Source organism: Daucus carota, chromosome 9 (genome assembly GCF_001625215.2).
Source record: "Daucus carota subsp. sativus chromosome 9, DH1 v3.0, whole genome shotgun sequence".
Classification (NCBI taxonomy): Eukaryota; Viridiplantae; Streptophyta; class Magnoliopsida; order Apiales; family Apiaceae; genus Daucus; species Daucus carota.
The window spans coordinates 43,923,539-43,939,146 of NC_030389.2; the positions used below are offsets into that span (position 1 = coordinate 43,923,539).

General features: G+C 33.8%; 3 protein-coding genes across 3 annotated transcripts; 2 read left to right on the forward strand and 1 right to left on the reverse strand.

Moving 5' to 3' along the window:
- The first annotated feature begins 2,115 nt into the window (after positions 1-2,115).
- LOC135149280 (serine/threonine-protein kinase VIK-like) lies at positions 2,116-3,592 on the forward strand. Its single transcript, XM_064084515.1, has 5 exons — positions 2,116-2,286; positions 2,485-2,606; positions 2,721-2,806; positions 2,887-3,002; positions 3,163-3,592. The coding sequence occupies exons 1-5, from the start codon at positions 2,231-2,233 to the stop codon at positions 3,287-3,289; spliced, it is 507 nt and encodes a 168-aa protein (XP_063940585.1). The 5' UTR covers positions 2,116-2,230; the 3' UTR covers positions 3,290-3,592.
- Positions 3,593-4,005: 413 nt separating this feature from the next.
- LOC108200335 (transmembrane emp24 domain-containing protein p24delta9) lies at positions 4,006-7,023 on the reverse strand. Its single transcript, XM_017368447.2, has 4 exons — positions 6,677-7,023; positions 5,759-5,968; positions 4,931-5,007; positions 4,006-4,284 (listed from the first exon to the last, which is right to left on the reverse strand). Exons 1-4 carry the CDS (start codon positions 6,902-6,904, stop codon positions 4,140-4,142), a joined length of 660 nt encoding a protein of 219 aa, XP_017223936.1. The 5' UTR covers positions 6,905-7,023; the 3' UTR covers positions 4,006-4,139.
- A 2,519-nt stretch (positions 7,024-9,542) lies between these two features.
- On the forward strand, positions 9,543-15,410 carry LOC108202652 (rhamnogalacturonan I rhamnosyltransferase 1). Its single transcript, XM_017371147.2, has 8 exons — positions 9,543-10,263; positions 10,845-10,912; positions 10,995-11,083; positions 11,155-11,317; positions 11,608-11,897; positions 12,991-13,195; positions 14,483-14,640; positions 14,751-15,410. The coding sequence occupies exons 1-8, from the start codon at positions 9,993-9,995 to the stop codon at positions 15,025-15,027; spliced, it is 1,521 nt and encodes a 506-aa protein (XP_017226636.1). The 5' UTR covers positions 9,543-9,992; the 3' UTR covers positions 15,028-15,410.
- Positions 15,411-15,608: the final 198 nt, after the last annotated feature.

Sequence of the window (15,608 nt, forward strand, 5' to 3'; positions counted from 1 at the left end):
TGGAGATGATATATTTTTCAAAACTAATTATGATTATTATAAACTTTAATTGAGAATCTAATCCAATTATTCTTAATTAACCAAAGTTAACCACAACAATTTAATATCAAAATCAATTAATCGAGTGATGACACAGCTCGGAAACAAGAGATTGCCAAACAATTTTTTTTTTTTAACCACATCTACTGATCAATCAAACCAACTCAAATAATCTAAACTTACTAAATGCAGCTTAATCAAAACCAAACCAACTCAATGATTACAAAACTCGATTAACAGATTTAAAAATTCGAACACAGAGCAATTGAAATCTAAAACAACCTCAACAGCTCAGAAACAGAGGCTGCAAACTCAGAACATTAAACAGCATCAGAAAAATCAAAACCAACTCGGAACTTTATGTGCTACTCGTACAGACAACTAAGCCATGGCAGACTCGGTTATAAAACAGAGCTCACTCGGCAGAAAAACAGCAGATTCTAATAACAGTAATGCAAACTCAGACTAAAACTCAAAACTCGGTAACGCAACTCAGCAAAACAAGAAACTCAGCTAGCGACTCAGAATCATAAACTCAGCCACAGGAAACTACAGCTCGACACAAACCGACCCAATTGACTTGACTCAGTATAAACGAATTCAAACAAAAGACACCAGCTGCGAACTCAGTACTGCTAAACTTCGACCAACAGAAATCAAACCCAGAAAACAAATGAAGCAACAAAAACGAAGCTAAACAAATGAAGCAACAAAAACGAAGAAACTCGGAGAAACGACTCGGAACTCAGCACAGCCAACCAAACCCAGCAAAAGCTATGACTCGATTTACTGGACTCAACTGAACTCAGTGCAGCGACTCAACTAAACAGAGTAAAAACAGACTCGGGAAACTTGATTTAGACTCAGCAAACCGACTCGAAAACTACTACTACTACGACTCAGTTTAAGAAAACAGACCCAGTACTCCGTTACCATCGACTCAAACAACTCACGATTCAGAACTCATAACAACCAAAACAAATCGGCAAAAACGAAACTACAGAAAAGCAAGACTCGAACTAGTAGCACACTAAAAAAAACAAACTCTGTAGTAAACAAAACAGAACTCATCATTCAACATAAACCCAGCAAAAGATTCGACTAGCAGTGTCGAAAATCAACAGCTCAACTCGGTTATGGCGACTCAGCGCGTAAACACAATAGACAGGGGAGATGGAGTTGTTTTAACTAAAAAGGAAACAGGGGAAAAAGGGGTTTTGTATTCAAAAGTGAAAACAGAGCATACCGATTTAATAAAGAAAACAGAGTAAATAAATGGGGGGCTAACCGAGGGTTTTAAAACTAATTTTATATAATATTCTTGTAATTACTACTTAGCAATTTAAGCAATAAACTAAGACAAGAAAATTTAGGGTTTTAAATCTAAACCCTAACACAAATTAATTTTGTGCTAGGACTTAGTTTCTTACTAAATCAAATCTATAATAAGAGATCTATACTAATCACAAGTTTAATGATTCTTCATTTCCCAAAAAAAAAAGCTTAAAAAGCATGTGGTGGTACTTAGAAGAATCATTCAATTTGGAGAACATAAATTAGAAAGACAACACAAGATTAAACAAAAAGAGATTTGCATAGAAATTAAAAAGTGTATACAAGCTTGGAAAGGAAATTGGGGCTAGCAAAATGTAAATCTATCTAAGATACTAACTATAGAAATGACTAGGTAGAAAAGGAGAGTAGGTGGCTAGGTTTTCTAGGTGCTAGGTTGGTGATTACAAGTAAAAGAAGAGGGGTATTTATAACTAAAGAATTAGGGTTTAGGGGTAGGGTGGCTCCATCTTGACCATCCATGTGCCTTGAGTGTTGGGAGAATTGTGGCCATCCATGTGTCCTTTACTTGCCAACCCTTTTTTTTCTTCTTTTCTTTTCCCTTTTCTTCTTTTTCTTGCATTTTCTCTTCTTTCTTTATTTATCTACAATTTCCTGAAATAAAATAAATAAGCGATTAATACTACGAAAATAAACAAAAAATAGGTACTTAAATATGCAAAAATATGGACTAATCATATAGCATGTGCTTTCATTTTTTTCCTGGTGCACTTTCCAGTTGTACATAAATATTCGTGCAATAGAATTTAAAGATATGTTAATAGATGTTTCTATATTTTCTTCTGAAAATCGGATATAAATTTGCACTAATATTTATACATTTGAAATTGGCAGGGGCATGGCGTATCTTCACAATGAGCCCAATGTCATAATACACAGAGATTTAAAACCCAGGTTTGTTGCTTATGGTAGATGTTTTATATGTCTGTTGGTCTGTTGTTTACATAGCAACTGCATATGTAATTACATTCACAGAAATGTAATCATGCGCGCGCGCGCGCGCACACACACACGAGTATAGACATATACATATTGATATTGGTAGCAGGATTTATATGATCAATACTGACTGCTGATGGGTGCATTTTACAGAAATGTTCTTCTCGTCAACTCTAGTGCTGACCATCTAAAAGTCGGAGACTTTGGACTAAGCAAGCTTATCAAGGTGAAAAATTCTCACGATGTATACCAAATGACTGGAGAGACTGGAAGTTGTAAGTGTTTGTAACATAAAAGTTTTACAGTTTAGACCATGTACAATACACTCTTTAGTCTTTACTCACTCTTTTCTTCTTTTATGTGGAATTTCTTCTGTAATGAAACAAAAGACAGGTACATGGCTCCTGAAGTCTTCAAGCATCGTAAATATGATAAGAAGGTTGATGTTTTCTCCTTTGCAATGATACTCTACGAGGTAATATTCTGTCTTGATGTTCTGGATAAGTTCGCAAAGAAATTTATCAAAGCTTACTAGCTGATCATGTGTTTTTGCAGATGCTTGAGGGTGATGCACCATTGTCACACCATGAACCTTATGAAGCGGCCAAATATGTGTCTGAGGGGCACAGGCCTATGTTTAGGGCCAAAGGCTATACTCAAGAATTAAGAGCGTAAGTTTAAGTGTTCAACCATCTATACAGTTTATGCACTATCAAATACTACGCGCATACATCAAATTTAGCCAATCTTTATAATCACCGGGTTTGTACATCTTCTTGCTTTGCAGAATAACTCCTTGTGCTAATATGTATTTTTATTCTCCATTTTCAGCTTGACAGAACAATGTTGGGCAGCAGATACGAACAAGAGACCATCGTTCCTGGAAGTCCTCAAAAGGCTTGAAAAGATAAAGGAAACTTTACCGGCAGAGCATCACTGGAATATCTTCTCTTCTTGACATATCGAGCATTGCCAGAATCAAAATACAGGAGCTTAACAAAGCAGTTCATACAAAAACGGAATTCTTCCCTAATTTATCTGGGATGAACTATTTTCTTTTTAACATTAGAACGGTTTTTATAGAGTATACATCAGATTCCTTCATATTTAGTTCGATTCATTTATTTTTTCTCCAAGAAGCAATCATGTAAAGTTGTAAACAATACAACCCCATTGTTTCAAACTTGATGACTTAGTATACCTGCTTTAAAAAGAGTTGCGAAGTTACCTATTGCACTAGACAGGCCAAATTTATCTTGTTTTTCATATGTTTGTTTACAGTTGGTAATTTATGCATACTAGTATATGTTTTAGTATTAAACATAAGAATGAATTTAAGATGCGATTTAAAAAATCAATTAGAAAAAATATGAAATCAGAACTAATCGATTAACTTCCGAAATGTTGAGAATCAGAATTAATCGATTGACTTCCGGAAATAAGATTTATCAGAGATTTTAGTCAAATCAGAGTATAATCGATAAAATATTTTTTTAAAATTAATCAGGAATTTTTAAAGAAATCATAAAAATTTAGAGCACGACTTAATATGAAGATCTATGATCAACAAAATCCTTAGTTTTAAACCCCCAGAGAAGGTGCCGACTTGTGCTTTTGCCACCGAAGATTTACTTCTTATGGTTTATGTAAGCATAGTTCGATACATCAACCAGCTTAGAGAAGTTCACAACGATTTAATAAACCAATAAATCCGCAAAAAAAGTTCTCATTCTATAAGAGTTTAAACTACCAACTTTTGTTTGAAAAATCTCTAACCCGTGTCCGTTATAAGGCATTACTAAATCTAGTTAAATAAGCTTCTTCTTCTCGAAAAATGACTTCAAATGCCACAATTGCAAACCCGAAACTGATAAACAAATCAAAAGGGACAACAAGCTGAGCCATCCCATTTTGGAGTTTGTGGCGTTATTAAGATCTTGCATCTCTTCTTCCCTGCAATAATAACATATCAAAAGTTATACATTGTGTCAGAACCAATGTTGTAAAAGATGCAAACACGTTGATAGTGTGGAACTGGTCGCTGCTGGCAAAAACCTAATTAAACACAACTTTGTGGCAAAACACAGGTCTATGATATATACTTGCTGCAAGTTGTAAACAAAATTGTTATTTCATATAAGTAATAGTATGATAGTACTTGACATGGTCAAAAAGCATTATAAATAGCTCAAGAGACATCAGTCAACCAAGTTGAACTACTCAAAAACTTCTGAATCAATCAGTTTCGCATAGAAAAACAAAGATAGAAATCGAGACAAAGAGAAGCAAAATGGAAGAAACACAAAGGAAGAGATGGTAAAGCTGACTCATGAGAGAGGTGGAAAGTGGAATTATGTGAGAGAAGACGGAAGATGACGAACCAAGAGAAAGTGAGACCAAGTGACTAGATTTTTCTGGTTTCACCGTTCACAAGAGGCGCAGAATGATGTAAGAGAGAGGGAGACAAGCCAAAGATTATAATATAGTGCTGAACCTTAATTACTGACAACAATATTGCCAACGATACAAATACTGTAAGGTTGGCCTGAATATATAGTTATGTAGTAAAAACATTTTAAGCAGGATATAAATCAATTACCTTTCACGAAGATAAGACATCTCCTCATGAATGGACGTAACGGTTTCGTACAATTTCTTCACCTCTATTTCCATGGCCTGATAATAAATGTGAGAGCAAATTATTTACTAAAATATCCTTATCATACTTATCTTTTTATACAAATAGTAGACAGTTTTGCCAAGTACACAAGAGTCAAGACAATGAAGAAAATATCGTAATCAAAAGATCAAAAGCAATACGCACAGATTCAACATTAGACTACATCAGAAGATAGAATCACACACCGAACAGTTAGACTTATGAATCAATCACCTCATTATAATATAAGGTCTTTTGTTAGGTATCGAATTTGTATTCTTCAAGTTAGGTCCCAAGAATGCCAAGTAGAATACCTAACACTGTAATATTGCATTCCCTTGTAAAATAATTGGTAAAAGTAAGATTTTGAGTAGTATACTTGTACTATACTGCTCTCGTTAAGCTTATATTTGAAAAGTAAAGTATACCTATAATACAAAATCAAGTTTGTTTTGTGACGCTTGATCTGGAATTATAACATCACTTGTAGCCCTAGACACATTAACTAAATTAATAGTGTTCCAAATTTAAGGCTTGTTAATCAACGGCTACAATCAGTTTATGCCTTAATTTATAGAATTCGAACTCTGCCTACTTGCCCCCAATTCCCAAAGACTTATTAGTTATTTCTCTTCCTACTTAAAACTTTTTTTCCATGTATTGATTAGCAATACAAAAATATTCCATTCTCCGCTGTCTATTTTCTATGTAACCACAACTTCAGAGTCATGGAAAATGAAATTTGACAAACTTTTAGAAAATGCTTACATCTATAGAGCCTTTCTTGGCAACATTAGACCAATCCTTTGCAGCCACACCTGACTTCCAATCAAAATCAACCGTCATCGTTGTTGGTGGTTTATGATCAAGCGCCCAGAAACAAGCCATGTAGTCCCCAGCTTCTACTGCCTGAAAACTAAACTGACCAGACTGCACATTCTCTGCATAGTGATAGCTATTTCCAGAAGTAGCTGTTACCTGCACTCAATAACACAGACTAAACATCCCATACCATAGTCATATAGAAGCTCTACAAAACCATATCTTTAACTGACGTTCAATTAGCTGAAAAGCAAAAATTAAAATTTAAACCAAAACATCATAAAGACTACACGTGTTCTTTCACTGTAACTATTTAACCATATAAACCCCGTAACTTTTAATCTTGCATATATATTACAAATCACTGAACCCAAAATCATATCAACACAACTTCCTTATTACCTGTAAAACTCAAAATCCAATCTTTCAGATAAATCACAACAAAGTTTGATTTTCATTCTTTCTATCAAACCAACTTCCCCAATTTCAAAAAATAAAACAAGTTCTTGATTCATCTATTAAACACATGATCAATTAAAAATCCAACCTTGCAAATATATGCCAATTCTACAGCAACCCAAGTCCTAAATTCATCTACAAAAACAAATAATCAAATAAAAATTCAATCTTGCACAAAAATAACAATAACCAATGCAAGATTTCAAGAAACACAAGTTTTTGATTCATCCACAAAACAGATAATCAACTAAAAATCCAATCTTGCAAATACATGCCAATTCTACAGCAACCCAAGTCCTTAATTCATCTAAAACAAAAAAAAAAAACCAATAAAAATTCAATCTTGCAGACAAAAAACAATACCCAATTCAAGATTTCAGAAAACACAATGCACACACACATTACCTTGACAGTAAGTTTGTGAGAATCAGGCAAAGGCTGATGTGCTTCTTCAGAATAAGAGTTAAGGGGTTCAGTGGGATTAACAATTGAGTACTTTCCCACAGTCATGGCATTAGTTTTGATCTCCTCTGCAATGCATTTGGCATGGCCTGATTCAAGTTCAAATCTAACTGACTCTGTTGTTAAAAGCCCTTGAGTTATAGCAAGAAATATCAAGAATTTGAGTACCATGGTGCCTGAATCTGGCTGAATCTGTGTGTGTGTGTTTTGGGAAGACAGGCAGAGGGGATATAGGGAAATAAAGAATTTGAGATAGGAAGAAGATGGTTGTACAATTTTTTTGTCAAAGGGTGCAGGGTCAGCAAGGAATATCTGAATTCATAGCTTTTTTTTCTTTTCTTTTTGCTCTTTAGAAAAATTAATTGCTAACATTTGTTTTTCAAGAAAATAAAATAAATTCTCGGGCATGTGTTTTAAAGAATTATCTGATATATCTCAAATATGAAATATTATAATATTCTAAATTTATATATTCAATTATTATTCTAATTTACTTTTATGGAAGAAATTATTGATATCATAATTTATAGAATAAATAAAATGTGATTGCAATATAACTTAGGGGACTCTAATTTTTCTAAATTTAAAGGAAAAAAAAATCAGATCATAAGGAAACTATATTTTTTTCATATAAATACGATCTTATAATAGAGATGAAAAATAATCTATTTATGTCTTTTATTTGAAACATAATTTATTATATATATTTTACACTTGAAGCATAGTTTATTATATATCTTAATACAAGTAGGGTCAAATTAAATAAATTATTATAAATAATTGAATATTGTCACTAAATAAACATTAATTTATCAATTAATAAATAATATCATCAAATTAGTTAAAATTATTAAACTTCAATAAATAATAATTTATTATAAAAAATCAATAACTTGTCAAGTTTTACTAAATCAAATGACAGCATATGTTTTTTAAAGTTGAATTTATCGTCAAAAATATCTGAAGTTGTAATTTTTTTTTCTCTTCAAATATACAATGTACACAAGAATCAATTATTTTCGATCGTTGTTGCAACTTAATATATATTTTTAATCATATTTTTATAAAAAGGTTTATAGATATTTATACAAAATTTTCCTTGATGTTTAAGTTGTGAAAATATAAATGCAACTTAAAATATATTTGTGTGACCATTCACACTATTTACATTGTTACTCATTTTATATTTGTGTGACTATTTACTTTATATTTATGATTTCAAAATTTTAAATGATAAGAATATTATAATTTATATTGTCATCTTTATCCTAATGACAGTGGAAAGTTCTCTCCATTCATAATATATAATAAAGATATTAGAGGAGACTAATTAAGTTATATTTTTTTATTGCAACTGAGCTAATTCCATATAGACCGAATCAAATTAGAGAACATAAAGAGTTTAGAGAAAACGGAACACCTTTTTTAATTCCGTGCTAGTTTTTTTTTTGCCCAAATTTTGAGCGGATTTCATTAATAAATTGAAAGAAACTCAATCGGGACAAACCCCTAACTGATCATGCAACCAGGTTGAAAAACAAATAAACGAGCTAAAGATAGCCGCTTTGTTTTCGGATTACTTAACCGAAGATGATTTTCTAAATAATCCAACCTAAAATTCAAAGAACTCAGTTGCAAAAACTGAGTTTAGAGACCTCATGTCATGAACAAATATTTTTTGTGAAAAGCAAGTACATGTGATATTTACTACGGTTCCAAAAGTATCCCAGCCATCCACCTGCCGGACACCAACTATAGACCTGCCGAAAGTGTTGTTGATGCGAGATTTTCAGATCTCCCAGTACACCATAAAATTCATTTTCAACACAACCAACACATCGCACAAAACAAAACACATCGCATAAAGCGAGACACTCACACACAAACAAAACTCAAACAGAAGTAAACGAAAAAATCCAAATAGGTTTTTCGAGTTTTTTGCAAAACTCGATTTTATACAAACCAAAAGATGACGTTTATTGATTGTAAATTAAAAACAGAAGAATATGTGTTTTGTGGATGGAGAAGCGGAGGCTAGAAATTGAGATTAACATGGGAGAGAGAATTGTGATGGCAAGAAAGAGGATAAAAATGGAGGTGGAGATAAAGATGGCAGAAGAGATGGAGGTGGAAATAGAGGCTAGGATTAGAGGAAGATGGGACGACCGACTCTCGTGAGATTAGATAAAACCCTAATGAGCTTAAAAACATCTTAAAGCAGAGCTATCTGAATCACGCTTTGGTTTGACTAAATTCCGTGCTAGTTAGTTTCAAGAATATTTGATATAGTTATTAATTACTCCATCCGTCTCTTAATACTTTTCATGTTTGTCATTGACACGTTTGCCCATACATACTTTTGATCGTTAATATTTTTGGTTTCGTATTGATATTAAATATAAAAATTTCATCGTATTAACGTACTTGTGAATACGAATCCAACAAGATAACTCACGATTATATTTAGTCTTACAGATTTTAATATAAATTAATCATTTGTATCATGTTATGAACAGTCCCGACATTACAAATAGGAAAAGAATAAAGACACAGGGAGTAATTAATTACTCACAAAGAACACTAACAAGTTCCATCATAATCGGAGCCTTTTTGCGGTAGTTTACTACCACATCAAACAAACAAACAGTTGAGTACGGCCTTTTTTCAGTTTTTCTCTTCTTTTTTTTAAGAATTTTGATTTTTTTTTGAATACATAGCATTACCTCTTTTTTTTACCAACAAAACAAATCATAAACTCTTCTAACTCTTACACACAATTATATCTAATTTTTCCAGATTCACATTATTTACACTTTAATATTAAAACCCATTATTTTATTCACCCATAATAAAATCTTGGCTTGACCCTTGTTGGGTTTTTTTGTCTTGGTGGTTGAAGCTTGTTTAATTATATAAAATATTATTCTCACTCGTGAAAATTTTAATTTTGTGCCTTTTCCACCTCTTTTTACACTGAAAATCTTTAATTTTATCGCCCATTTCTTGTTCTTTTGCTTAAAGGTTGAATCTTTTAAGTGTTTCTTTGTGGTTTTGAGGGACTGTGAATCAAGGCCTTTGATAAACATTGCATTGATCTTGAGGATACCCTTTTCTTGATTTTGTGTGTGTTGTATATAGTGGGTTTGATTTTGATTTTGATTTAAATCTAGGGTTTTGTATTTTCTTGATTTGGGTTGGCTATGATTTGTGTAGATGGTAATGGGTTAGATTTGGTTTTATTAGATATGGTGATTTTGAAATGAGGATTGAAATGGAGGTTAGATCAGAGAGTGTACAATTAAGGTGTGATAAGTTACCTGGGCAAGTGATTCCTAAGACCAGATTACAAGTTTGGTTTATTAGGATTTGTTCAAGTATTGTGATTTGGACCTGTTTGGTTCAGATTGTGACTGTTGGGGAGCTTTGGCATCCACATTTGTTGTCTGGGTTGTTGAATCATTCAGATGGGTCTTCCAAAGTATTTAAAGAGAAGAAGGCGGTTCAGTTGTTGCCTCCGCTTCCACCTGCAAGTATGTACCTTTGTAGTTCTGTTAGGGTTGTTCTTGAAATTTGTGTATTGTTGTTAGAAATGTGATGGTAAGTGGATATGATGTATTTACTAGTCCTGCTTAAGTGCTCAGTAGTTTGATTAAATGAAAGGATTATGCTGATTATACAGGTCATTTTTTGCTGTTGCAATGTTAAGGTCCGCGGACATGTTAGCAGCATCCTAATGAAACGTATAGCTTGGAACTTGGTATACCGTCATTTAGTAATATTTGTAACTAGTACATTGTATATGTTATAGGATGGGGATGTTCCTTCTGGTTCATGTATGGAAATAGTTAATAATAATTTAGTAGTTGAAATAGACCTCGTGGTTAAATCCTCAATATAGACTACTTTTTAATGAGCTTTCATAAATGCTGGTATGTGGGTGTGCATATGGTAGTTCTTCCTCATCAGACAGAAGATAAATGTATCAGCTTTTTGATTACTTAAGATGTAATCAGAGCTTACACGGTTCTTTAAACTCAATAATTAAAAAAGAGATTCTCTTCTGTATGTTTCATGGAAAGCATATAATATTTCCTCAACAACTGCTCTTCAGGGAACTACACTAGTAATGGTTTTCTCAAAGTTTCATGCAATGGCGGTTTAAATCAGATGCGTGCTGCGGTTCGTATTATTATTCTCTCTTTTTTGTGCTATTATATTATCTTGACAGCATTTTATTCATGTGCAAATCGGGAAATTTCAGATATGTGACATGGTGACAGTTGCTCGAATGTTAAACCTTACGTTGGTTGTTCCAGAACTTGATAAGACATCTTTCTGGGCTGATCCGAGGTACTTGTTTATTAGTAGAAAGTTGTGAATTCCTCATATTTATAATTTGATGATATAAATATAACTTGCAGTGATTTTGAGGACATATTTGATGTGAGGCACTTCATTGATTCATTGAGAGATGAAATAAGAATCATTAAAAGGTTACCGAAAAGGTTTACAAGAAAATATGGTTATCAGCCACTGGAAATGCCTCCTGTTAGCTGGTCGAGTGAAAAATACTACATGGAACAGGTCTGTATGCCTCACCTTTTATCTGTTTTTTTCTACAGCCTGAAAATTATATCAAATATTTAGTTTCACATCTATAGATTGTTGAATTTTCCTCATTCCATGTTCATTCTTGCATAAAAATTTTCACCTTTCACTATATGATTTATTAGATATTAATTGACCTGTTGTAAATTAAATTGCCAAGTTATGTAAAATAAGGCCAGTGTCCCCTTTTCTCTTCTCTCACTTTAGTCCTCTGCCTTGCCCTGGTTATATTATTGATTATATTCTACGATTCTATTCCTGAGCAGATCCTGCCCCTTTTTGGTAAACACAAGGTGATACATTTTAACCGGACGGATACACGTTTGGCGAACAATATGATCCCCCTTGATCTTCAGAAACTCAGGTGCCGTGTCAATTTCCAGGCACTGAGATTCACTCCGCAAATTGAGGCTTTAGGACAGAAGTTAGTTCATATTCTTAAAGACAGAGGGCCATTTATAGCATTGCATCTAAGATATGAGATGGATATGCTGGCTTTCTCTGGTTGTACGCATGGCTGTACAGAGCAGGAAGCTGAAGAGCTTAAACAGCTAAGGTGAGCCATCCCACTTCAAAGCACCTCAGTTATGTTCATTTTAATCTCTACTAGCTTAGAATATGATTATTCTGTTGTTCTTTTGAAACCCTTGCCAGATATATAAGATTATCCACCACTTGATAGATTATTTCCTAATATATGCCCATGCATCTTGTAAGTTGTAACAAATCCAACTTGTAAACATGAAATGGCGTCTGAACGACCACATATATTGTCGAACCTTGTCCTGTAGAGAAGTGCATCAAGTATATGCGGGTCAGTTTCGATTTATTCATAGATACAGTAGTTAGGTATCTCTAATGCTCCATATGATTGGAGAGAGTGGAATGGGGATGGCTGGGTCAATAAACTGTAAATGATAATAAAGGTGAAGGAAATGACGCAGTAGGGAATGAGGGATGAGTGAAAAGCTGAGAGCGCACAAATTTTTTATGATAAGGTTTGTGAAGAAATGAGTAGGAGAATGAAGCATTCATCCACAAATTTGTGGTATTTAAGCCTAGCTTAAATTTGAAAGAATGAAAGTTATGAATGTTTACCAACTAATTTTATTCCATTTCCACCTATACCCCTCCCCCCCTTCCAAGACCAAATGAAAATGAGTTTAGTATTTTCATTCCAAGGAATAATTTACTCAGCTTAAAACCTAAAAATTATAATTTAGCTTGTTTTAAACTTGTAAGGAGTTCATAATTCTTTCTTGGCTAATTCACAATATAGATCCTGACATTCAAATGCATAATGAATGCAGAATCACAGGTCTACAGCAATTTAACATCTAAACTCTAGATTTTTAAAAATCTGACTTAGTTGCCCGATTCAACCTGTAGCCGTCACTAAATATTTAATGTAAGGCATTCCAATAGAAATATATTGGGTTCAGATTGTTTGATTGATAAAGGTTTATTGTTGAAAGTGTAGTTTTAAAATTTTGATGTTTTAGATGTTCACATGTAAAGATTAATGTCCACTATGTCGTAAAGCCTTATCTTGATTAAACTTCAAAGTCCGAGTTTTAATAATATTTGCAGAAGCTATGATGGTGATTTCAGTGACATTGTATCTTTTTCTTGATTGGTGGTTTGTTCAGGTATGCATTTCCTTGGTGGAGGGAGAAAGATATTGTTTCTGAAGAGAGGAGAATGCAAGGTCTCTGTCCTCTTACACCGGAGGAGACAGATCTGGTGCTGCGTGCATTAGATTTTGACAAGGACATTCAAATATATATTGCATCTGGGGAGATTTATGGCAGTGAAAGGAGACTTGCAGCATTACGAGCTTCATTCCCACGTATTGTGAGTTTATTACCTTAAATTTGTGTGGTCCTTATATATAGGTAAACTTGAAGTTTTGAAGCTCCCCTTATTTAAAATATGAAAAAAATCAGATGCATGGTTCACTTGATGTTATAGACTGCTTAGTGTTGTGGCAAGAATGTACTGAAGTCCTTAACATGCATTCCTAAAGGCTAAGACGCTGTGTTACTCGGGGTTTAATTAGGGATGGGCATTTACCCCGCCCCGCTCGATCCCGAGTTCCCGACCCGATCCCCGCCCCGTTCGGGTCGGGGATTCGGAGAATTTTTCGGGGGCGGGGCGGGGATCGGGGAAAGGTTTATAAAAAATTCAGGGATCGGTGTCTCCCCGCCGCGATCCCCGACCCCGATTATATATATATATATATATATATATATATATATATAATAATATATTTATATATATTATACTAAATATATTATTAAAAATAGATAAACTTTATGATATAATTAAAAGTAAAAAATAATCTTTATTTTTATTGATTGATTATAAATATATTGTAATATAATATATTTTATAATTTTAAATTGTTGTTTATTTATATTATAAATCAATTTTAATATGATTTGAGGTTGAAAATATAAGATAATATTATTTTATTATTATATTAGGAGTTTGTAGTTTGTTTTTAAATTAAAAAGTATATTATATATTATAAAATTATTATGTTTCTATTAAAAAATAAAATTCTCCGAAACCCCGCGGGGATCCCCGTTCCCCGTTCGGGGCGGGGATCGGGGCGGAAAATAATCCCCGTTCGGAGTTCGGGGCGGGGTCGGGTAGGGGTATTGAATTCGGGGATCGGGGTCGGGGATAGCACTCCCCGCCCCCGAAGTGCCCCGTGCCCATCCCTAGGTTTAATAGACATCGGGTTCAATAATAATATCAGTTATCAGTAATGTTATTATGCTTACCACTAATACAACACTTTGGCTCCCTTGTCAACATCCTCAATTCTTGGTGAGGTAATGCTACAACATGGTTTTCTTAGCATGTGTCATGCATCATCTCTGATGAGCTTTGACTAGTAAATAACTCAACAAATTCTTCAACTAAATCATATGCATAGCTGCCCCTTCCCTAAGGAAGGTCAATCAAGGGATTTTTTAGGGAGTCTACTAATAACTAATGTAGATACATAGGCCTGGTTTGTTCAGTGTGGAGTCGATTATAAAATTCCATATGTGCTTGCTCCTTGGTTCTAACCTAGTTTCATATGATATCTTGAGGGATTGCAGAATTAAACTCTTTAACATTTGACATCAGGTAAAGAAAGAAAAGCTGCTGGATCCTGATGATCTGCGGCAATTTCAAAATCATTCATCACAAATGGCTGCGCTGGACTTCATAGTTTCAGTTGCCAGTAGTGTTTTTATTCCAACTTATGATGGCAACATGGCAAAGCTAGTGGAAGGTCACCGCAGGTGCATACTCTAAAGCTTTGTATCTATATTTTTTGTTTTCTTCAAAGAGTAATGAAAGTCACAGTAGATCACTGCATCTCGAAACAAGTTCTCACAAGATTTTAATGCAGGTATCTTGGTTTCCGAAAGACAGTCCAACTAGATCGCAGAAAACTTGTGGAATTGATTGACTTACATCACAATGGATCGCTTTCATGGGACCAATTTTCTTTTTCCCTGAGATCTACACATGAAAAAAGAATGGGACAGCCCGCTTTTCGTAAAGTTGACATAGACAAGCCCAAAGAAGAAGATTATTTTTATGCAAACCCCTACGAGTGTTTCTGTGACAGACCAAGTTGTGATGATTTATTAGTTGCTGGAAATAGGACTGAAGTTTTACAATGAGGCAGATCGATCAAGTTGATAAAGCTTACTGACATGGTCATCGGTTTATATATCTGGACCATGCATATTTACTATAGGTAAGATGCCACGGTTTTTTTTGCTTAGAGAATCTTTTCCTAGCCTAATCACACGGGTAAAGAGCTTTGAAGCATCGGGAACCAAAGGGGCCTGAAGAATTAAGAATGGAGTCCGAATAGACAACTTTTGCACCTGACAAGCTTCGCTGAAAACAGCTAGAAGAATACTGTCCTCCTGGGCATCTATATACCGTTTTGTTCATTCTTTTTGTTTATATGTTGTTTGCTTTCCTTTTTTGTTTTCTCAGTGTCATACAGTTTTACAGTTATCTAAAGAATGCAATATCAATAATACTTTTACCCAGAGAGATTACGAGCCTTTTTGTGTGGGTTTTAAACTGATGACTTGAAGCTGTTTCTGACTTTAAGCTGAAAAATGTATATTTGTGTAATAAGCCTGAAACTGACATAAAATCATAGATAAGCAGAAACAGACTAAATGTCAGAAGTCTGTCAAAAAAAAAAAGACTGAATGTCAGAAGTTAATTTCAGTTACTTTTCTCA